The 24,751-nt window shown below is 34.2% G+C and overlaps 1 protein-coding gene across 1 annotated transcript in view; it reads left to right on the top strand.

Annotated features, from left to right (window-relative positions):
• The window catches only part of LOC124354040, a 39,811-nt gene extending 19,900 nt beyond the window's left edge, over positions 1–19,911 (top strand). Inside the window, exons 2-4 of the mRNA XM_046804195.1 lie at positions 1,654–1,708; positions 18,279–18,437; positions 19,313–19,911. Coding sequence (XP_046660151.1) covers positions 1,667–1,708; positions 18,279–18,437; positions 19,313–19,498 — 387 coding nt within the window. The 5' untranslated portion in view covers positions 1,654–1,666 and the 3' untranslated portion in view covers positions 19,499–19,911. The remainder of the gene's footprint in view (positions 1–1,653; positions 1,709–18,278; positions 18,438–19,312) is intronic.
• Positions 19,912–24,751: the final 4,840 nt, after the last annotated feature.

Raw genomic sequence — 24,751 nt, 5'->3', positions numbered from 1 at the left:
TAGTGGGGGATTGTTGATGCTATGTTAGCTGACCTACTGAATTTTGAAAGAGAGGACGACAGGTCCATATTCTGTCGGGAAACCGATGGCGCGAACACCTGCTTTAGTATATATTTATACGTTATAATATTTATTTATGTTTGAACATTTCAATCCAATTCAGAACTTTCAAAAAAGAAAGAAATATTCAAAGGCTTCGAGTAAATTACTAACATTTCTTTATTTTCAAATATCAGCCTACTTACGTTGTTAAGTGAATATTTCATATTGTAGAATAAGATGATGAATATCTCTCTCCGTCCCCTTCTCTCCACTTAACTCTGTACATCCTTTGACATGAATGATTTAATATCCATCTGGGTGAGCGAAGAAATGTAGCAGTTTTTATTAATGGTCAAGCGAACTCCACCCGATGAAGGTCCAAGGCTATCTGCTGAAAACTTATCCAAGGGAAAATGATTGATCCAATGAACACATCTTGTGAACGGATAAAAGGTTATCCTGAAAATTGAAGAAGCGCCAAAGATGACAATCTATGTTATCTGTTAAACTCTTTGACTATCACCAGAAGGATACATATTCTAAGACAAATTTCAGAAAGTAATTGTCACATTTTACATAAACTTTCATAATCTTCGTTTCAAGATGGCATTAGCTCAGTCAGGCACAGAACTTCCATGTAAACATTTTGTCATGATCAAACTTATTATTTAACTTATTCTCTTTTGTTATCTTTGATGTCCAGTCAAGTTGTGTTTAGGGACTGATATAAAACTGTTGATGCTGAAGTCTGCAAAATTCCTATACAAAACGAAGAATTTTGTGGTTTAAAAATGAAAAGAACCGCGAATATGTTTAAAGGATAGGTTTGTAATAAAGATTTGACCAAGGGGATATATTAGAGAAGGGGTTGGTATGAAATTAATTGATTGCAATTTTAAGTAAGTGTATCTATCAAATATACCAGTAACACCGTTGTAGCCTGAATTAATCTAAGCGAAATTCTTCCGAGACGATGACAAAAGCAAAGGTCACATCATTTGGCGCATTGATCTTCAAAGACATGCCCTCGGTCCAGGACAGTGATGTCATGGATGACGTAAGCCACGGCCAACCAGTGATTACGTAATGCTTGTAGCATGTTGGTAATAACCCTCTATCTTGGAAGCTCTGGAATCATGACGTCCTCCGGGTCCTATTAACATCCTCCGATACTCTCTGGAACTTTGAACATGTTCCAGTGCATTCAAAAACAGCTAAATAATAGATAATATATGAACAGTTCCAAATTGTATGCACGCGTTCATTTGATAATTGCTAAGAGATTTAGGTAATATAACTCAACATATCATTATTTAATTTACATGCCATATTTTCCTGGAACATTTTGTTTTATAGTTTTGAAACTTATATCAACAGATCGGAAATGAGCTCTTTACAAATTATTATTATTTTTTTAATTGAAATGAGTTGATTACTTTTAAAATCTAGACCGTTGTGTGTTTTTCAATAAATTTCTTACAAAGGTGCACTATTTTCTTTTAAGAAACACTTTCATTTCTATAAGGATATTTTATTTTTAAATTAATACATTATATCGTAAATATTTTCTAAACTCAAGGAATTTGAACTAATTTAAATGTTTTGTTGCAGATAAACATTCAAAATGGCCATCAGTAGATTGACAATCGTCAAATTCGTCGAACTGGTAAGATAAAATTCCTTCTTACAATTATGTTTATCGCATTGTCACCGGCCAAGCCCACATTCAAGCTCATGTATGGCATTTCAAATAATCTTGTCACTAATATACAAGATCACTACCATAAAGAATAAAAGAAAAAAATACTGCAAATATTTATCACTGCAAACATTCCATCACCATTCAAATTGACTCGGGTTTTCCATAGAAGGCCAGTTTTGTAATTATTTTAATTATAAGCCAGTTGATTGAAGACACTTAAAGTAGTTTTTGCTCAATTCTTTCTACTTGGAAGTTCATGTGACTTTGTAGTTGATACTTGACTGCAATAAATAAACTCAATTTGTTTGTTGGGGAATTTCCAATGGAGACATGAGCTATTGCGAACTCTTCTAATCAACATTCTCCGAAAGTAGAAATGTAAAACGATCTTAACATGTGAACACATTTTAAAGATGGTTTTGATTGTATTTATATGATTTCGGAGGGTTGCCCTCTGAAACCATTTTGTTCTAAATTGGCACATATCTTCCTTTTTTATTGTTTGCACAAGCTCGTGAACTGTATTCGATTAAGAAACAGAGGTTTCAATTCAAATTTAGGCAAATCTTTGTCTATTTTGCTTGGAGCAGACGAACCGAAAGCCACTAAACCAAACGGAACAGGTAAAAATTGTACACTACTAATTTCAAAAGTATGAATATAAATATTTGTGAGTAAAAGGTTTTTAATATCGCAAAAACCGCAGAACTGATATCATAAAACTGCACCAATACAACATATAACCTTATAGTGGTTACTCGCCTTCGGCCCCAGGCCCCCATGATGTACGCTTGCAAATTCGGGGATGAGCGGTTAAATTTACGCTTGTAAATTCGGGGATAAGAGAGATTTGTTGATTGATAATATTCGGACATGAGGCAATGCTAGGAAATTCCCTGAGGGGGGGTTTTAATGTTAACTGGGGTTAAGACATCAGGGGGTTATCTGGTCATACTAGAAACTTCCCAAGGGGGGTTAAGAGATTTGGTGAGTGGTAAAATTCGGACATGAGATCATGCCAGGAAATTCCGTGGGGGGGTTTAAAGTTACCAGGGGGGTTAACACATCAGGGCGTTTAATTTACTCAGGAGGTTATCTGAGGCCCCCTTTCGGGTATTAGCCAAATTCGGGGTTAAGAATGATTTGGTAATAGGTAAAATTCGGACATTATGTCATACCAGGAAATTCCCAGGGGGAGGTTGTAACGTTACCGGGGGTTTAAGGCATCAAGGGTGATCTGGTCATAACAGGAACTTCCCAAGGGGGGTGAAGAGATTTGGTAAATTGGTAAAATTCGGACGTGAGGTCATGCCAGGAAATTGCCTGGGGGGGTATAATGTTACCGGGGGAGTTAACACATCACGTGTCGCTGCTTGAGCCTGTTAGATCTGACTCATGGGGAACTGAGTGGTAGCTGTTGTAACGGATAGGATAGCGTATTGAAAAATCATCAAACTTGTAAAACGGAACCTATTTTTTCTACTTATTCTCCACTTCCACTGTCTAACAGTTTTGTACGCTTTTCCTTACTTTCTGCAGAATATTATACACATTTACGTAAAAGTCATACTTTTAAGATCAAATTCTTGCAACATACTGGTTTTCCCCATACTGATCAGAAATGTCTGACTTGTTTTCCCAATAATGACTCCTTTTTATTTTTTTATACACAAATTTCAAACTATATTTCTGTACCACGAAAATAATTGTATGTGTTTGGCTTGATGAACACATTATACAACCGCATTTTGAAACGCCTATGCTGTGCGTTGAATTGAATTGCTAATTGTATATTTACAATAGGTCGAGCATTATAAGAATTATTCGTAATTACAGCAATGAATACAAGAATGGAAGTAACATGCAATCTATTCCAAAAACTACGGTACATTAATTTGTTTTTTTTTTTTTTGCAAAATAATTAACAAGTTATATATAGTATTAATTAAAAATTTGTATATAAACTGTCAGTAAACATTTTATTCTGCAACTTATAAAGTGAAATGTTCAAAGGGTATGTAAATGATGGATGACAATTCACTATATATCGTTAATAAGCATAAAAATAATATATGAACTTTATAAGTCACGTAACTCCAGAGTAGTTCACTAAGTGTCATGTTTGATAGGTTTATGGATACGTTGATTTAGACGACCATTGGCGGGCACAGTAAAATTACGTAAGCTCAATGTTGAGATGATTTTATTCATTTCGTATTTATATACTAATGTTTTATGACAAACTTAAACTCTATGTGCACAACAGTCCTTTTCTCGTTAAAAGGCAAAATTGAAGGTAGTTTAAACACACCGGCATCAATCAGCTGTCTAACTGCCTATAGATGTTTTTAACCTGATTTTGGCGTTGTTTTAACGCGACTCGCTGTAACCTACACTAGTGCCGTAATTCTCGTCAACCTTGTCAGTTATGGATGGCATAGCGAGACAGTAAAGTTCCATAACCTGTTATCATCTGCATACCAAACGGTACACTATGTTGTGAAAATGTATTTGAATGAGACCAAATGTAATTAAAATATACTTGTTTTTAAGGATTTTACTAATGTTACTACTACAAGTTTAACGAAATTGACTTAATAAATAAACTATTTGCATATACATAAGGATTTTTTAATTGGAACTTTTGTTTGTATGCTGAACTGTTGTTTTTATATCTGGAACTGTTGATTTCATATATAAAATAACTGTTCCAAAATTGATATTTTTAAATTTATGTCTGATACTGCTATTTTTATATCCGGAGCTGCTTTTTTATATACAGTCGACTCTCGATAACTCGAACCTCAATAAGTCGAATTCTTTGATAACTCGAATTTTTTTCCGTTCCCTTGAGAAAACCTGCCTAAGTCGAAAAATAACCAAGCGTAACTCGAATTAATTTTGCACCCGAATTTTACCTCAATAACTCGAAGTGATAGAAAAATTACCTCTATAACTCGAAGTTCAGTAGATAAGTCGAAGTCTTTAAATACATTACCTCTACAACTCGAAATTTTGTATTGTATGTACGTATGAATTGTGGGCATACATTGCAGTGTGAGAGTAAGTACAAATGCTGTATGTAGTTACAGTACATACATTAGTTTTGTAAAGGATGTAGGGAATAAAAACATAGTTTATTTGTACCTCTATAACTCGAATTTTATTTTTTTTAACCTCTGTAAGTCGAATTTAGTGAAATATTACCTTTATAACTCGAACTATTCTTAAGTCGAACTATACGTAACTCGAAGAAAACAGCCGTTCCCTTGAAATTCGAGTTATCGAGAGTCGACTGTATTTGATTTGCTGTTTTTATGTTTGTAACTGATGTTTGTATGCCAGGAACTACTATTTTCTATTAAGAACGTTTTGTACCTGGAACTGTTTATCTTATCTCCGGACCTGCTGTTGTAACATCAGTAATTGATGTTTGTATTTACGGAACAGCCCAATGAGACGTGTGCCTGTTAGTACTCTACCTAATTGGTTAATGGAGATATAATAGCTGAGACAGGTTAGGTTGATAATAAGAAAGATTGTATGTTTACCTTATTCACGATCAGGGCACACGTATTAGAGTTACATCATAACAATTCCCAAAGTTTAACCAATTACTTTAGGGTATCAATTTACGGCAAAAACTTTAAAAACATAATGTAAAAATAGTTACTTAAATGGTAAGGCCGATTTTCATGAAATATGGACTGTTATTTACTGCAATTACAAGAATACGTACCACGTTTACCTTAAAAAAAAAAAACTTATTATGATAAATTTTATTGACCTTAAATAATGATACAAATCTGATGGCTGGCATGTGTGTTAGTGTTGTTATTTTAATTGTATTAATACCTTTTACATGAGATGGGTTACGATAGGTTCTTCCAAATTCCTTTGATTCCTTTTCTATGCTCATTCTCTGTAACCGAATTAATCTAGTTTACGATATGGTGATTAAAAGAGTGTTTGTATTCTCTTGATTTTGTATAAATAATAACTTTAATATTATGAGACGACCGTTGATAGATAAACCTCATTTATGATATGTTGTTGAGTTACCACAAACGCCCGTTTTAGGCACAAGGGGACGTAATATAAACAGTCACAAAAATGACATCGGATGACGTTATTACACAGCCTCAAAAGAATTAGAAATAGTAAACATATTTCATAGTTATACTGAGTTGAATGTATATTTATAGACACTTTCTACAGTAAACTTATTATTGCGTTTATTGTAGTTGTTCTACATGGTGTTCAGTAAAAGTGTTCCAATATTTTGGGATTTTGTTCTACACATAAAAATGAGCAAAAATAGTTCATATGAAGGTATGACCTAAAACCTTTAGTTTTCCGTCTAAAGAAATCCAGTGAATATGTACCACAGTTTCTAGACAAGTACAGATAATGAATTGATGACTCAATTACAACTAAATGAGTTTCTCAGTCTTATTTTGATCGAAGCCATGGGAATTTCAGTGTTTGGTACAGTATATTGTTATAGACGTTTTCAAAACCAGTTCTTAAAGACACTTCATTTCTACATAGCAAGGTTAGAGTTCCATTACGGTGCCTGTTCCTCCATGGGACGTGAAATTCCATTAGCCAAGTCTATCGCTCTAATACTAATTGAGCTAACTGAGCTACAGTCTTGAAATGTTGTATGAAACTTCATTTCTACTTATGTAAGATCCGAGTTTCTAAGATGGTTCAGGTGCATATCTCTCCTTCGGTTGTCCCTAATTCGTACCTATTGTAGGCCTAACTAAACATTACGTTTCATGTTCTCAGTTCTAAAGCCCGTGGAATGATTCCTGGAGAAACGGTGAGAAAATGTGTATACCACACTTCTCTTACCCTCCGGAAAGATCTTAGACTATACAATTTTCTTATATGGATTCTTCCTCTTCAGAAATATTACATTATATGGCAATGTGAGATTTACCAACAGTTGTTTGTTTTTAATTCATATACGAAATAAAAAATACCAATACATATTTTGATTTATATGACATCAACTTGTGAATTATACTCTTTTGTATGTCGTTTGGACGAGACCACGTTGCTTATAGATTACAAGAGTATTTTCTTTCTTAAAACTAGGACATTAAAGTCACGGCTGTACATGAGATAAATAGCGAGTAGATTGAGTGTAGGTGCACTGTGTAGTATCTACTACACATACACCTACATTCATTCTACACAACATTAATCTCGTATAAACCCGTGAATATTAGGGCACTGACAATGACGTAACCGACAACCATAATACTCGTATACTGTACTATGTCAAGATAAAGAAGTCGCGCGGTGGTCCGGTATGGGGCGAGTGGTTGGAAATGAAATGTCCTTTAAGTATGCAGACTCGTTGTATACTTAAATGAGTTTAAGTATGTAAATGAAACTTTTACTTTTATATCGAAGTGGTTTTAATTTACGTCCCCCCATGCCCGGGCAGGGCGGAACAACCTCCGATCTGTTTACGATCCACCGTCCTTGTACTTACGAATGCTATACGAGTATTCCTAATTTTGTAATTCGTGCCATTGAAAGACTTGCACATTAAATTACAAATATAGATAGTTACTATCTATAAATGACGAGGAGGACGTACAATGGTACAATATATTTGTTTATTAAATTCATTTAACTATATTTCAAACTTATAGTCCACATGTTTATAAGTCTCTATTTGAAATACAGAATATTAAAAACAATACAATTAATCTACCACCCTCGTCACCAGACCATTTTCATGGGTTGGGACCTTCACCCCCTCCCTCAATATACGCATCCTGAATACACCCCTGCATTAAACTATCTTTGTTGAATATTTGTACACAATAAGGACAGTTTAATATGCTGCATTAGTAGCGTGCTGAAAAGGAACTCAAGGTGTAGCATACGAATATTACACACACGCAGAAATATAATATTGTCAATTATACAATGTTAGCAATATCATAAAAATATCAGCTATCAAATAAGTTAAATTTATATACTTTAATTGTTACTCATTTTGGATAATTAATACAAATCTTTCTGTTATGTGTTGGTGTTGTAATAAACGTTTCTCGTATAACAAAAGTATAATGTTAAAAATAAAATGTTGATGAGCAGGCTATTATTGAATAAAATGCATTTATATTAAATATATTACGATGATAAGATTTTAAAGCGTTTGTGAACCTTACCACCTCATCTCTTGTATATAGTTACTGATCGAATGGTATATAATTTTCCACATGAAAACCAGATTCTTTACTCTTTGGTCAATGTAAAATATGGATATTTCAAATCGGACACAATTTTAAAACAACTGTAACTGGCAATTAGTTATAATTCAAGTTACTTCATTAGGTACACCCACGCTCGCTTAAATGTGTTAATGCAGTTGTAAAAGAATTTGGATGTAATATTTGTGTTTTTTGACTCAAACAATCTGCAGTTGCTCGAAATAATATATACGTTCCTCTAGGTCTAAGGGAGAACTCAATTGATTTTTGTGTCGAAGGGTTCAAGAGCAGCAAAAAGTCTAACACTTTTATATGGATCTGACAGGTAACTATAATGACAACGAGAAAGAACCCAGAACAAAGAAGTATGTAAACAAGCTGAGTACAATCATATGCTATTTTGGATTGAGTGGCAAGACATTCGTTGCGATCTGTTTGTTAGGTCCTTTGATATTGCGTTGTTTTGGTTTTTTCTTTTTCTGTGAAATATACTTTGGAGAAATCCTGGTAAACTAAGTTCCTAGAAATTCGTCACAGATGGTTACAATGTTATGTGTACTACGAAAGGTGTAGGTGAAGGTGGGGGTAAACAGGTCATCCATGACGTCACGCTGACCTCATCACATCCCACCAGAACCGGTTACGGTAGACCGCACCTGTGAGTAACTCTCGGATTGGATCAGGTCTATTTTTAGACCTCCTCGATCGGTCGCGTAATTAGACCGTGGTCTATTGTAGATTTTCAGATCGCAAGTTTAACCATCCAAAACAAAATCAGGTTCTGGAACACAAAAAGGGGCTAGTTTGTATGATGTTTCATCGAATCTAATCGAAGTATTCAAAAGATCACAAATTTATGTTTGTTCGGGTAACTCATAGATATTAGGCAAAATATTAATCTTGGATGGATGATAGATAGCCTTTGAGAATTCGAGTGAATGACACATCAAGTCAGCCGGTTTCATGACTTTCGGAAACACTTGTGTTTATGCTACTAATCGCAGAAAAGATGAAACACATGTGTCTCACACACGCGATAACGACACTGACATGACATAGTACACATTAGGGAATATTGCCTTGTCCTCAGTGAGGTGTGTATATTAAGATTGGCTTTTTGTTCAACCTGTTTAACTTTGATATATTTAGTCGTTGCTATGTTCAGCTTATAAAGAATATTATTTGAGTGTATTCTGCCCTAATTGGTCTAATGCATTGTCTTAGTACAAGCCATTGGATAGTGAATCCTACACAAGTTTCGTTTATTGAATAAGGTCTATTAGGTGCAGTAATTTCAAAGCGCAACTGATGAACAGCAGATTTAATTTATATTTAAAATTGGCCTAACGACTTACATAGATAACATTTGGTCGCCTGCAAATGAAGATCGTCACTAATGATCACGCCATTGGCTGCATCCCCTGTGAAGATGGCTGTCACAACCAAGTGTCTTTATCCTCATCTTGATATCTCTAGCTCATTATCAAGTAGTGAGCAGTAAGTGGCTTGGATGAACCTCTCGATCTGGCCACTGGCATGCTCCAAGTCACGGAAAAGTTCACGAGGTCTCTGGGTGAAGGCCGCTCAGTGAAAGCAGCGGCAGTAGTGTCCGAAGGATGCTGAGCATTGACTTGCGTAATAACAACAAAGAATCGTGGAAGCGGAAGTTTGAAGGCTGGGAACAGGAACACGTAGTAATTTGGATTTGTCGTTGGCAGTTTTGGAAACAACAGTGAGAACCCATTGTTTTCCAGTCGGTTAGCAAGTATGAGATAATCTTGGATGAAATCAACTTTGAAACTCATATAATATATGTCCATATTATGTGGACATAGTTGATATTCTTAAATTTGTCTGCACGTGGGCAATATTTCAGGCGCGTGGGTTTTTACTGTTAAGAAGTAATGATTCCGTGTTGAATGAACAAGTAGGTCCCATTTTGAAAATATTTTCGAGGTTATAAACCTTCAGGCTAGGGTGAACATAAATACAAAGTGAAATCTAACATTTACATACAGTTTTTGCTTACTTGGATACATCTATTTTTTTAATAAGATATCCGAATTGTGAATAATGAAAACTTAACGTTCAACGAAACGTACAGTTAGTAATTTTTGCAAGTTTTCTTGTTCTTAAAGATAGAGGTTTTAAATAAATTATTAATTGTTCATTAGTAAATAATGTTTTCGGTAACTACGTATAGAAATGGAAATGCGCTCTTCCCCAAGCAAGACAACTGAGTTGTCTTTATGCTTGGGTGTCACGAAGACTCGATCTAAACTCAATCCTCCAGCTAGAAATAGACTGGAATGTTTCAGATGTGAAGGATATTTATAACAAACTTCCATGAGGTACTATGGTCATCACTCCGGACTATAAATACCCCCTCTTCCATTTTCCTCTTCACAAGATTAACTCATGAGAAGGGTGCAATTGGGGCCCTGAGGTTGTGGAGAGTAAAAAAAAAAAAAACTAAATGTAAAACAACATACTTACGAAATCTAATATGACATACGAGTGTAGCCATTTAATTTGTAGTTCAACTCCTTTCGTTACTTCTATTATCATGTCAGCCATCCTCTGTTTGAGCATGGAATTTTCACTCACTGAGTCTGACCTGAAAGTAATGTGATAATTAATTGGTTTTTGGGCTAAAACTTCACATCATGAGAAACTATCGTCATAAGTTATAATGGAAAATAATCAGTCGAATTTGCACCTAGTGAAGGAAGTGAAACAGCTAAATAAATCCTAGCTTGTTTTCTTTACAACAAGAAAATTAAGATCCATTGACCTGTTCTACATAAAAAACCCCATAGGGTACTTACAAGGAAAGACCATGATCAAATCATAATATTTCCCTCCGAATAATATTAAATAGCCCTAACCTGGTAACAATGTAAGAAAGTAGTTTTAAGAAATAAATTAGGACAGTATTTCTTAGGTATTTTTCTGACAATAAACTACACTATATGTTTTCTACACGTTCTCGACTGACCATGTCCGTATCTAAAAGTTGCGGCCCTGGTCAACTAAACATTTTCTCGCTTTCAAAATATACGCTCTAAAGACCAGAAACTACTTATCTATTTTACAGTAGAAACACTATGACAATGGAAATATATACGAGTATATTACGTTCGGTCACTTTTGATCAGTAGAAGAAATGCTTTAAATGATTTACCACAATTCATTAAATTATTTAAACGTCTTATCGTACTCTGAGTTGTTATTGGAACTTTCAGAGTGAATTCTATTTTTGTTAAAAAACCTAACGAATATAACTTAACATAACACTGAATGATAACACTGAAGATTTTGAACAATTTGACTGTTTTCAAAACGTACGGTCATGTACAGTGATCGGCAGTGGCTCCTAACCTGTTGTGGGGGGGGGGGGAATAATTGGTTTATTAAAGTGTATGAATATGCAGAATAAGATTTAAGGCGATTGAAGGAATGTAAAATTGTAAATATAAAGAGTAAGTATATAAACAAGGTGTTACTTTTAATAACCTCACCATTTACATTTTGTAAATTTGAGAGAAAGAAACATTGTTTAAGAAATAGGGATCTTTGTATTTTTGGAAATGTTAAATTATACGCCCTTATTCTAAATAGTGTTTTTTTTTTTCAGTATGGTGGACAGTTTAAAAGTAGTGATTGTAAACATGAAGTTAAATAATTTTTTATCTGTATTAGAATATAATATTTGTTTTTGGACTTTCCATTTGAAAAACCCCTCCATTTGTAAAAATAGTATGGTTATTGATGTTTGTGTTATTTTATGTAATTTATGTTTACTTGTGTTTATTTTATGTTTTATGTATGCTATGTCACTTGTAAAAATGTTAAATAATTGTAGTGACAGTTATACATTTATTTATTCTGCGATTTGCTCGTTGCGATCATAGTTACTTATAAAACCAATATGAAAATGTTCGCTAGCGCTCAGCCAAATCCAATGGAGTGAAATGCACCATTATTGAATTTTTTGTTGATTAAATAGAAATGAAGTTTCATGTAAAATACACTAAATTACAGCCCAGTTCTGACTTGTACTTTCAACAACAAATTGTAGCCTAATTGAGTGACAAATGCACGCCACTGACTGACTCTTGTGGTATTGAAAACAAACATTTTCAATTAAACCGCGTTTCTTCAAGCCTACCGACCTCGAAACCAGACTTACTCGTCAGTAATGGAAGGGGGTGAAGGTCAACCGCCGATGAGGCGGAGCATCACGACTGGTCAGGGACACGCCCCAGAGATAGCCTGACTATACTCGAGTCGAACTGACTTTACCTTAGAGCATTGCACTATTTGGCAACACCGCTCCTACATCACAGCAAGTGAAGTACCAGGAACCTGAAGGGGAGCCATCCTTTTCTAAAAGCCTTGCGGAAAGTAAGATATTGAGGAGAAACTCTTGACAAAAATACACAATAAAAATAACAAAATCTAAATAAAAACGAACATTGCGTAATAAGTTTTAAAACTTAAATAAAAAAAAAATCACGACGTTTTAAACATGACAGCTGACATTTCTTACGTCCACTCACCCCTATGACCAGAACAAAAATCATCCAGATAGTTATGATTTGGTCGGCGGTGACTGTAGAGTGCGGTATCTGGGTAGTCATAATTTTAGTTATTGTGTCGGTCTCCTTTACTGTTTATTATAAACACATTCGAAAATAATATAAATTATTTGTAGAGCGTTCGAAAAGCCTATTACATTAGGGGCTGGGAACTTTTCATTTTTGTCTTTCTATCCGCACGATATCTTGAAAAATAACTGACCAGGCTTGAAACTTTGCATTAAGATTTTTTTTATGTAAGAAACACTAAGATCGATAAAGGTGCATTAGTGGCAAGCACTTGGGGATTTAGCTTAGCGTTAGCGAATATTTTTGCAATGATATTATGATCATCCAGAAAAAAAGAAAAATATGGATGGGAAAGTCCCTCCATACGTCACCGCAAATTGTATTATATGCACGTAATATGAAACCTGACTCTACCAACAAAAATATGAATGACTCATGTGGCAAGGTATCTCGAGAAAGATTGCATATGTATACTTTAAATTCGCATGAAACTTTATTTTTAACATATACAAGAATGAGTTCAATTATAGTGCATGTCGAACCATAAAATTTAGCTGAGTGTCATTGAATACTTTTCACCCAGTAGGCTGATACTTTTGTCTTTTGTCTGCAGAACATTTCGAGGATGAAATGAGCTTCAGATTTGAAATGTTGCATGCAACCACAGCGAACCTTTTACGCGAGACATTTATGGTGTACATCTAACTCGTTGCTAACTTCAATTTCTTTATACATCGTATTAGTTAATATAACATGAATATGTCTAGTTTGGAAAATTTTGGTAGAATTTATCAAATTCAGGTAGAGAACCACCACTAATTAATAATACATTTTATCATATTTAGTGATGATGATGCTACTGTCCTTTGTTAGAAAAGATTCTTCAATTCTGTCATAGTTGTTCAGAGTGAATTCGCCACTAAAGTTCCTTCGTAAATGTATAAACCGTCATAGATAAAAAATAATGTAACCTGAAAAGGTTCAACTAAAATGTTTACATTTGAATTCAGACGGATGTGAGACAAGATGAGACACGACAACATTTTAGTTTCTTAAAAGTTGTAGTAAGTTTTGGTCCATACCATCCTAAACACCCTGCATCTTTAACATAATTCAGAATATTCCAAAAATGCAAATAGATTTATCCTCCAGTTTTCTCCAAGAAATATAAGATTATGAGTTTGACCTCTCTTCAACTGAGAGCTTGGTACTGGACCAATGAGTGCTTACTGTATAGATTAGACATTTAACTCTACAAAACCTAATTTTACCTTCACTTACCCTTAGCGAAGTCTTGGCTGCACCAATGGGTTTATTATGTAATTCTGCTTACCTCACAACCAGCAGGGCGTAGAGGTGAACGTAGTTCGAACGGTTCAAATATTATGGGTGTACTTTAGATATCGGTAAAGTTACTTCTGGAAATAACATTGGCTTGACATTGTAATTCGTGAAAATTTGTTGTTTGTCTATCTATTGTCGCACAAAAGAGGAACTGGAGCACTCTAGAAAAGGAATTGAAAAAAAGGAATTAAAGGTTATTGTGCTATCTTTTCCATAAAAGGTATTTTGCACTTTGCATGGAAGTCCAAATAAAGACCAATCATAAAGATTCTTAAGTCCTCAAACTTTGGAGACAGGCATTAGATATCTTTAAAATGTTCAAACAAATGTTCGACAAAATGTTCAAACAATTGTCGAAACACCATCACTATGATGCATAACATGATGTGATGAATGTTAAAATTTGAATTAATCGACATCGAAACCGTGAACTTCGGACACTTCTTGTATTTTAGCCGTAACAAAAAAACATGTGCGTTGTTTAGCGGTGCTACATTTTATTGTAGTTACTCCAAACGTTAACCCGTACAGTTTCAACCACCAACGAAATAACTGGCATACACACAGAACAATGTTCAAACAAAATATAATTGATTCGTATGTTTATATACAAAAACGAGCAAAACCAGTCAGTTTGTTTTATTAGGTAGCGGCAAATAGAAAACGTTAGTTTCCTGGTCATAGAGGTAGTAGCTATCACTTACAAAAACTATCTGAAAGTTTGGGACATTTGATTATGAATGTTACGTTTCTGGTGGCAAATCGTGTACCGTATCTAATAACTCTATTCTCGCACCTGTCCGTTTGGGCTATTTCCGCAAAAGGCCGTCAGTGACGCAAATTTTGACTTGTAGTTAAAACGCTCAAATAACATTTCTGGCGCGTTGAAAAGAAAAAAAATTGGATATTGATGAAATAAGTCAACGTAATATCTAAGCTGCATAGATGCGATTTTATTCATAAAATTACTTGTATTACCTTTTCTTACCAAGTGATTTACTACGCAAGTTTGGTGTGTGTTTAGTTATCGATAATGAGTCTATCGTAACAGTAATATTGTATTTACAGTAAATAAAAAAAATCAATAATTCGACATACCTGTTCTCAAAACATATAAATACAGAATTTTTTATAATTTTATTATTAACGTAAAGGAGTAAACACTAGCAATTAAATTGTTAGAAGTTTTCAACGAAGCGTTGATTAAATTTATTCAAAATATTATAACTCGTATTATATTCCCTTATTAAAAATGGTGTAATACGCTAATATAGTGTTAATTTTCTGTTAAAGAGATATCGCGCTGCCACATATAATTGAAATACACTCGTAGTTATAGAAAATCAATTAAAACTCAGAATGCTTCAAAGCTTCTATGGAGATAAGGAGTTATAACGATTCTCGGAAGTGTTACACAATAACTATAATAAAATCTTGTTTACATTCGGCTCTTTGTGTCATTAATGGATGATTGCAATAGTCAGTGATAACTTTCTATAATTTATATTGATTGAACTTTCAGATAAATGTAGTAATGGCTGCAGCATTACAATCAGAAGGTCATAGGAGACATCAATACAACATTATGAAATGGTTTTCGACCATTTCTCTTTCTGTCTGTCTATACAATTCAATACCACTAAATAAATGTCATGACTAAAGTAAAAGAATTGTAATATGTTGATTGATTGTACAGTAAATACATAACTACTACATGTGTTTAAGTATAAAATTGTTTGACATGATTATTTAGCACACCATTGAAGTCTTTAGCCACTAACCCCGATTTCACTTGTCAACAACCGCTCAGAAATACCGCTCTGATACGCTCCTTATCTGTAGAGGGAGTTTTAACTATTAGGACCACCGAGAAATAGGATCACTGTGTTAAGCCTCATATAAGATATAATATGTAATATAAGGTCTACCTGTGGGATAATTTCTTCACATTCCCTTTTCTCATGTATAAATGTAATCAACCATAAAATATTCTAGGTTTAACTTTACTTTGTTGCCCTCCACGATAACTGAACGCAGTCAACAGTAAATTATAAAATATTTATCGCGGAGACAAAGAGTACATTTTCAAACGTCAATAATCTAAATCATTTTCTTGGCCATTAAGAATTAATTGGAAATGTACAATGAGATTGAATAATGTGAACGTAGGCTAACACATTTCCTCACAAAATATAGACTGTGGGTTTTATATCTTGTATTTTTACTTTGAAAAGAAGTATGTATTTTGTATATTCAAGTTTAAAGTGATAAAATTATTGACTCTAGACTTCTAGACAAAATATGCAGTGACGTAAATTGTAAAATATTATTCTAAATGATGAACATGAAGGCCGTGCATGGAAATTCCCTTATGCATTCATGTTTACTTCATACTCATCATGAAATATTGTGATACAGTATAGAGTGTTTGTTTTCCTGTAGATGTCATGAAACGGATTAGTGTCCTAGACATCTTGCATTTTTAAGGTCATAATCACATAATATGTGTGTTTCCTTGACCTTTTTAAAACATTTGACTGTTAACCACAACACAATGCTTGATAAATTAGAATCTCACGGTATCCGGGGCCTTTGTGGATTAGTTCATTTCAAAACCACAGGTCGTCCAAATTGCCAATTAAATTTAAAAATCTACAGCACTGAGCTATGGAGTCCTCCAGGGATCAATACTAAGTCCAATTATTTTTAAGATGTATGTCAATGACATTGAATAGTCACTTCTGCATGGAAAGTTTGTACAGTACGCAGATGACATGACTCTGCTTTAGAGAAAACATTTCAATAGCCTCAATTTTCAAATAAAATCGTCAAAATAAAATATTTTGACCTTTTCATTGGGCTCTAAGTTGTCTTGCTGTTATGGTCGCAGATACATTATTTAGGGAAATCAGAAGTTTATGTCTTAAGATCATGGGCAAAATACCAGCAATACTACAGTACTACGGCTTAACTTATCACTAACTTCCATTTGGAATCGTATTGTAGGGACTCTGTGCAAACAACAATATTATGAAACTTTTCAAATTACAAAAAAAAGCAATCAGCATTATCGCTAATTCGAACTTTAGAGAGTCCTGTTGGACAGTGTTTAAAAATTTGCAACTGTTGAATTTGCTATGTCTCTATCTACATCGTAGGAACAACCTTATTTTGTGTGTCTAAATGTGCCTTAACCAGAGGACGAGACATTCATGAATATGATACAAAAGGCAGAGATACTACCATTCGGGAATGCCCATAACGGCGGTTTACCTTCACAGACATGTGTTCATTTTATAAACGGATTGCCAAACTCAATTAAAAATGCCTCAACGCCCAAACTCGTCTCAAACTCTGCATGGCGTTTTAGTGTTGATGAGTTTCTGGCATTTAAATGGGAGACCATTCGATGAAAAAACTGACTCCAGCGCTGAAATTGGGTGTAATTGCCATGGAATAAATAGTGTGTAAATGTTTGAGTGCTGTAAGTAAAAACGTGGCTTTGAATTTGATGTGAGATAAATAAAAAAATTAAATTAAATAATTAACGTTTGATATGCCATGCATATGTTTGACTGCAATTAAACGATTTGATTTGATCTCTCATCACTGCCACAGGTCTGCCTCTTCCTATTCAAAATGTGTAATCCACTTAATTCTTGGAAAGGTAACTAACTTCTTTTAAAATGTTAAGATATCAGAAATAGAACGCCTACTAGGGGAAGCACGTAATACGATAGTCCCATCACACCTGGTACCTGCATTTCCGGGTGTCACACGGGTGACATCATGCACTCCATACGAGCTCAGTGCGTGCGGATGTGTTCCAGCACACGCACATCCGCACGCACAGGGCGCGTGTGTGGTACAATTGTGAATATGAATGTTCTTCGTCTTTTGTATGAGTGATTAGCCCCATCAAGTTGGAGAACATTCAATCGTATATAATACAGGACAACCAAAGTAAAATCCTTGAATCCAACAAATCTTGCATCTTGAATTCTCTTCCCAGATTGACTGCTGTTGTACTAACGCTTTCTTAGTCCAAATTGCCACTCCAAGGCTTAAAGATTTTCCATCACAAAATTAAGTTATAGTCATAGAAGTGAAGTGATTTTTACTGTTCCATAGTTCTATCTCACTATCAAAATATGCAACTTGGGAGTTTAAAGTGATTTATCTACGAAAATATATACTTTTGAGGCAGAATTGCGACTAGTAGTAGTGGAACTGGATGAAATATGAGCAGAATTATAACTGTTTTTCCTAAAGGTTTGGAATCTTTTTTGTGCTTTGATTAAACTTGTGGCATTCTGAGTAAGATTATTCTCTTCTTTTCAGGCTCTGGCCATCGCCATTCTCATCATCCATTACCAGACCATCGAGGAGCCAGTGCCCTTCAGCTCTCTCGTAGCTACTGGAACGTACGCCGGCTTCGCCGTCATCGTGGTCGGCACCTTCCTAGGCTTCATGACCGGCAACTCCATCAACAAATCTGTGGTAAGCTAAGAACGTTTTGTAAGGTTATAATGCTCCTTAAATTCAAGTTAAAACATTTTACTACCTAGATACCTGATACTCTGATTTGTTTTATTCTTTCAATCCTCTGTGATCTTAACATCTTTTAAGCTGTCTTTCAAATATTCTTTCCTTTTCTATTACACATTAATCCTCTACTAACTTCTTAATTTTAGTACATTTACATATTATCCGTACAAGTGCGTTTGTAACAACTCCGATAGATTTTGAAATTACCTTTACGCCACGCAACATTATTTATCAAAGTTCCATTATATGAGATTCTTTACACGTCCATCAACAATTACTATGAAACGTGCCTTTTAGCCACAATATTCTTCTACACTCTTCTCTCCTTCAAGTATTCGTTTCTATTGGTCTTAAAATTTACTCTTCCACAACCTTCTCTATTTGAATCTATATAAATTAATCTACTTACACAATGTTTTATCCACGTTTTGGACTCGGACAATTTCCGTGATTTTCTCTCTATTTATATAAGTTCTCAATTTAACTAACACAATAATCTTCTTTCTCCCCATATGATTTCAATGATTCTCATTCCCCCATCAATTCTCAAAGGCAGTATTTCATTATCTGAACCCTTTTAAACCTCTATTTTTCTTCCAATCAAATTTTATTCTCATAAAATTTTCAGTCTTTTGCCCTCTTTCATTTCATTATTCTACTTCGTAATTCTTTTACAAAAACAATACCTTAAATAATTATGGTCAAGAACCAAATGGAAATCAAAGTAAAGGTGAAATACAAAATTTAAACTCAAAATACTGATTTTATGATGATCCAAGTTTTTAACAATTTATTAAGCAGGACCTTAATAAACTTTTTTTCCGCAGGACCTGTTCTTCTGCGTTGCCGGAGCCATCCTCTACATTCTCTCGGCCTGGTTCACATACAACCACTTCTCTAACTGGAAGTTCAACACCAGCCATGCCAACCTCGGACTCACCAAGGCCGTTTTGGCTCTCATCCAGGGCATCGTCTTCATCGTAGATGGCTTCTTTACGTTCAAGGTCGAATAAGCGACTCCACCAACAGAGTACAAACACCCCCGTATCAGATCTATGGATCTAATTCATTTCAGAAAATTAATTCGAAAGAAAAGATTGAAAGTCATCAAGAATGGGTGCTAAAAATATTCTCATCCCCACACGTCACAATATATCATCCATTTCATGTTAAGTTATTTTACTTTTATTGTAAGTTAGGCTACGCTAGTGCTTTATCAGCTCTTCTTTTTAATACTTGACCCGACTTGTTTCTTCTTTATATTTTTAAGAGCTGGTTATTTTCGTTTTAAATCCAAGACATGTCTTGACCCTGTGGTGCAACTATATACCAATGATTTCCCAGTTAATTATTACTAGAGTGTCGATTTTATTCTTTGTTGTAAATTATAAGTATATTTTTATCAATAAAGTTTATATTTTCAGTATTACACTTAACACTTTTTTCACTATACCTTAATATGTAAGAATTGGAGAAGGACGTCCTTCAGACACTGAGGTCCTACGCTGGATCCTGATGCTATCCTTGGAAGCTCATAACCAGTGTAAGGTATAATTTATTTATTGATTTAAAAAATTATAATAAACCCTTTGGAGAGTTGCAGATTTCACTTTCTTCAAGTATTAGTTAAAGAGTAAAAAAAAAACATCAAATTTGTGATATTTATGTATGTTAATTTCAGGATTTAAGAAAATATTACAGTATTTATAACATTTCGCATCGCTACATCGTTTAATATAGTGTCGACTAGCGACATACTAGTCGCTACGCGAAAATTTGTAACTGAGTTGGTCTTCACTCTACAGTGTCAACAAATCACGTCACGTCTTACAAATGACGTCAAGCATCAAACTAAGTAACAAATCATTAATGTCATTGCAATAAAGACGTGCAAGTCATACTTGACAACAGAACGAATGTACGTTAACAGTTAAACATACTTGATACCAAGCTCCCAGATGGAGCAATACAAACTGAAAAGGTTCTATGTTGTGTGTGCTACACATAGTTTACATATTCTGAATTGACATGTCAGTAACTGGTCAAAAATATCACAGATAATTTGTTTTTGACATATATTATATTGTCAAAAGTGTTATTATTTTTTTCTGTGTTGGTAACACTTCGTATTTCACTTATCTCTCCCGTGGTTGGTGCCATGAAATTGTTTAAATTCTCTACTAGACATTTCAAAAACATGTTTTAAACTGCCATTGTCCTTCAGCTATCCTGATTGTAGCTTATTTTCACTTTATTTATCAAAACTCGTTACCGCTGTAGGGTAATTTCTATACTAAGGCTTCTCGTTTTCTCTATAATAATTTAAGCAGATCCTACTGCAACTCCTCCAGTGTTGACAATTTGAAAAAGCTGTCATTGCACCAAAAAGGTGAGTTAACGCAAACATTTGCTGACAGTATATTATGGCAGCATCTAAAGTTGCCAACAATATGTTTCTAATAATATTTTAATGTGTAAGCATAAACTCACAGCGTGAGGCAGAGTTTGGTGAAACCATTTACACCAAGAACGACAAGTTGTTTCTAATAATATTGAAGTTTTAACCAAACATAGACACCAGTGTGATGCAGAGTTTAGTAAAAAGCAGCCTTAGCGTTTACACCAAGAGTTGGCAACAATTTGTTTCTAATAATATTGAAATATTTACAAAGCATAGACACACAGAATGATGGAGAGTTTGGTTAATATCAGCCTTAGCGTTTACACTAAGAGTTAGCAACAATTTGTTTCTAATAATATTGAAATCTTTACAAAGCATAGACACACAGAGTGATGGAGAGTTTGGTTAATATCAGCCTTAGCGTTTACACTAAGAGTTAGCAACAATTTGTTTCTAATAATATTGAAATCTTTACAAAGCATAGACACACAGAGTGATGGAGAGTTTGGTTAATATCAGCCTTAGCGTTTACACTAAGAGTTAGCAACAATTTGTTTCTAATAATATTGAAATCTTTACAAAGCATAGACACACAGAGTGATGGAGAGTTTGGTGAATAGCAGCCTTAGCGTTTACACCAAGAGTTGGCATCAATTTGTTTCTAATAATATTGTAATGTTTACAAAGCATAAACTCTCAGTGTGGTGCAGAGCTTAGTGTAAAAGGGCCTTAGTGTTTACACCAAGACTTGCTAAAAAGTTGTTTCTCAGCTGTCACTAAAATTAATTTATTAAATTTAGTCATTTAAAATTAGACTAGGTACATTTATTGTAATTTTTGATCTTGTGAATCAAATTAAGGGTTCAATATTTACTATGCTGCTATTAACTGATTTTTATTGAAATATTTAAAAATAAATACTTTAATATATTAACATTTAAAACTGCGTAACTGAGTGTCACATTTGAACTTCACATACGGTGATCAGCAATGTAAAATAGATAAGATCAAATTATTTAATTTAAATTAGTTATGTAACAAAATTACTACAATAATTCTATAGACACACGCGCGCGCGCACATATCTATAATTTTGGAGTTACTTATCTATTCTTGTTACAATTTTTTGAACATTTTTGTATATATTTTATTTTTTCAACAATGCACAGGGTAATAATAGATATTTACTTTATTCCTATTATGAATCGAATCTGAGATATTTTGAGCAGTTTGTATGATTTGTAATGCATTCGTAACAAAACTAAAATAATAAGTATAAATAAGTTAAAGAAGAGAGAGCATTGGGAGTGCCGATGGCGAGCGGACTAAGATGATGGACTTTAAATCTGAGTTAGAGATAGTGAATCCAGTATGTGACCCTTGCACCTTTTATCAGAATCGTCGACCTTGTACTGCACCGACTTTCCTCCTTTGTTTGAAACGATCCTCACACAGGCCAGTGACCCACGAAGATGGGTAGAATAAGGCTTAAAAGGGGATCGTCGGCATCTCCATTTTTTATTTATTTATTTTATTTTTTTTAAAGCAGACCTGTTATTATTCACATGTGTGTAGTAGTGTTGGTCTGGGTATCAATCCAATGTGGCTTTTCCAAATTCTACAACAAGAAAGTAAAATATTTATACCCACCTCCTATTGTGCTATACAAGATCAAGGTTATCTTCCTTCGTGATTTTTAAAGTCTTTGGCGTTGAACAATTTCACAATTCACAGTTTATTCATTTCGGGCCTTCAAGGTCATTCAATAATGTCCAACAATTTGTCAATAACATATCCTCTTTGAATTTATTTAGAATAAACAAATTTAATATTCAGCCAATTCTGGTTTTTCACAAAATGTAATTCTGTTTGTTAGAACCACACCACAATAAATCATAGAATGTGAGCAACAGGAACCTACTTTATACTCAGTAGTTATAGAAACTTACTAGTAACATGACGTCCGGTTAACTAATATTTCATCAGTAATTAGTTGCATGATACCACTGCCACAGGGCTCTTCCACGAAGTTGATTATGCCACTGTTGGAAAATGATTAACATCAAGAAAATGAACTCGCTATGTCACAATACTGTCAAATGCTTATCGAAGAGACCATGTGGCGACGGCTAATTACGTTGTGATTGAAGTAAGCTTTTGTTCAGTTCACCTACACCGTTATATAAGCTGGTTAAACTTGGTTATCTCTCCCAAAACTGTTTCAAGGTCATTTAACTACTAAAATATAAATGGAAAAATTTTTTAAAAGAGTTCTTTTTAATTTTTGGACTAGCTTCCGAACTGTTAAATAATCGAATAATAGTTCAAACCGGGCCTCAAAACCCATCACAAAAGTTTACGGAATGCCTCATTGGAAACAAACGAAAATACTCCCTCGATATATTATCTATCACCTAACATATACAAATTTTAGAACAAGAATAACAACTTCCCGTGATTTCTAGAGTAATGTGTTGTCAGGACTGTTAGGGTGGTTGATAACGTAATCTAACCTTTATGCCTTGTTAAAACATGAATAACTACCAAGGCTGCACGATTCCTTGGCCATTTTACAATAAGAATAACAAATTTCCATGATTTCTAGGGTAATGTGTTGTCAGGACTGTTACGGGGGGGGGGGTTGATAACGTAATCTAACCCATATGCCTTGTTAAAACATTAATAACTACCAAGGCTGCACGATTCCTTGCCCATTTTAGAACAAGAATAACTAATATCCGTGATTTCTAGGGTAATGTGTTGTCAGGACTGTTAGGGGGGGGGGGGTGTGGCTTGATAACGTAATCTAACCCATATGCCTTGTTAAAACATTAATAACTACCAAGGCTGCACGATTCCTTGCCCATTTTGGAACAAGAATAACAATTTCCGTTATTTCTAGTGTAATGTGTTGTCAGGACTGTTACGGGGGGGGGGGGGGTTGATAACCTAATCTAACCCATATGCCTTGTTAAAACATTAATAACTACCAAGGCTGCACGATTCCTTGCCCATTTTAGAACAAGAATAACAATTTCCGTGATTTCTAGTGTAATGTGTTGTCAGGACTGTTAGGGGGGTTGATAATGTAATCTAACCCATATGCCTTGTTAAAACATTAATAACTACCAAGGCTGCACGATTCCTTGCCCATTTTAGAACGTTTCATAAAATATCTTCCATATAATAAAAATAAACCATATAAGTTGGCCGTTTATCAAATAGACATATTTGCGAATGACAAGATAAAATGACAACAGCCGAGATAAAATGCATGTATACACGCTTCTAGCATAGAGTAGATCTAATATTCATTCAGTCTAGTATAAAAGAAAACTACAATTATTACTTGTACAACATTTTGTTGTATTTACAACTTTTCAAGTACACAAAGAAACTGCATAAAATAAACACACAAATGAAAAAAGCGCAATACGCAAAAAAGGATTACAAAAGGTAAATAACGTTTGACGTTCAACAAATTTTGATAAGATTTAGATTTTCAAATAAAAATAATATATTGCAGTTTAAAATTTTGCCAAATTTACTAGATAAAGATCTAAGGATTTAATTGGAATACAATGATTTAGCAAAGTCCATATTGTTGTTTCACTTTGAATATGAGTTAAAGAGCCAATTCATAATTCCATAGAGTTAGATCGTTTCGTGAGAATGTTTTTATTAAAACAGTGACACGAAGAAAACAACTCTACGACGTTCCTAGCAACAGTTATTGGTAAATAATCCCTTACATCTTAAGGTGTAAATTAAGTTCTGATACGCCAGGATATATTCCTAACGGATTGAGATATGAATGTACTATCTTCACCAATTATTGCAATACTTTGTATATTTGGAGGTTAAA

This window comes from Homalodisca vitripennis, chromosome 2, assembly GCF_021130785.1.
Source record: "Homalodisca vitripennis isolate AUS2020 chromosome 2, UT_GWSS_2.1, whole genome shotgun sequence".
NCBI lineage: Eukaryota > Metazoa > Arthropoda > Insecta > Hemiptera > Cicadellidae > Homalodisca > Homalodisca vitripennis.
Note: the sequence above shows the minus strand (reverse complement) of the source record. Positions and strands in the feature narration are given on the sequence as shown.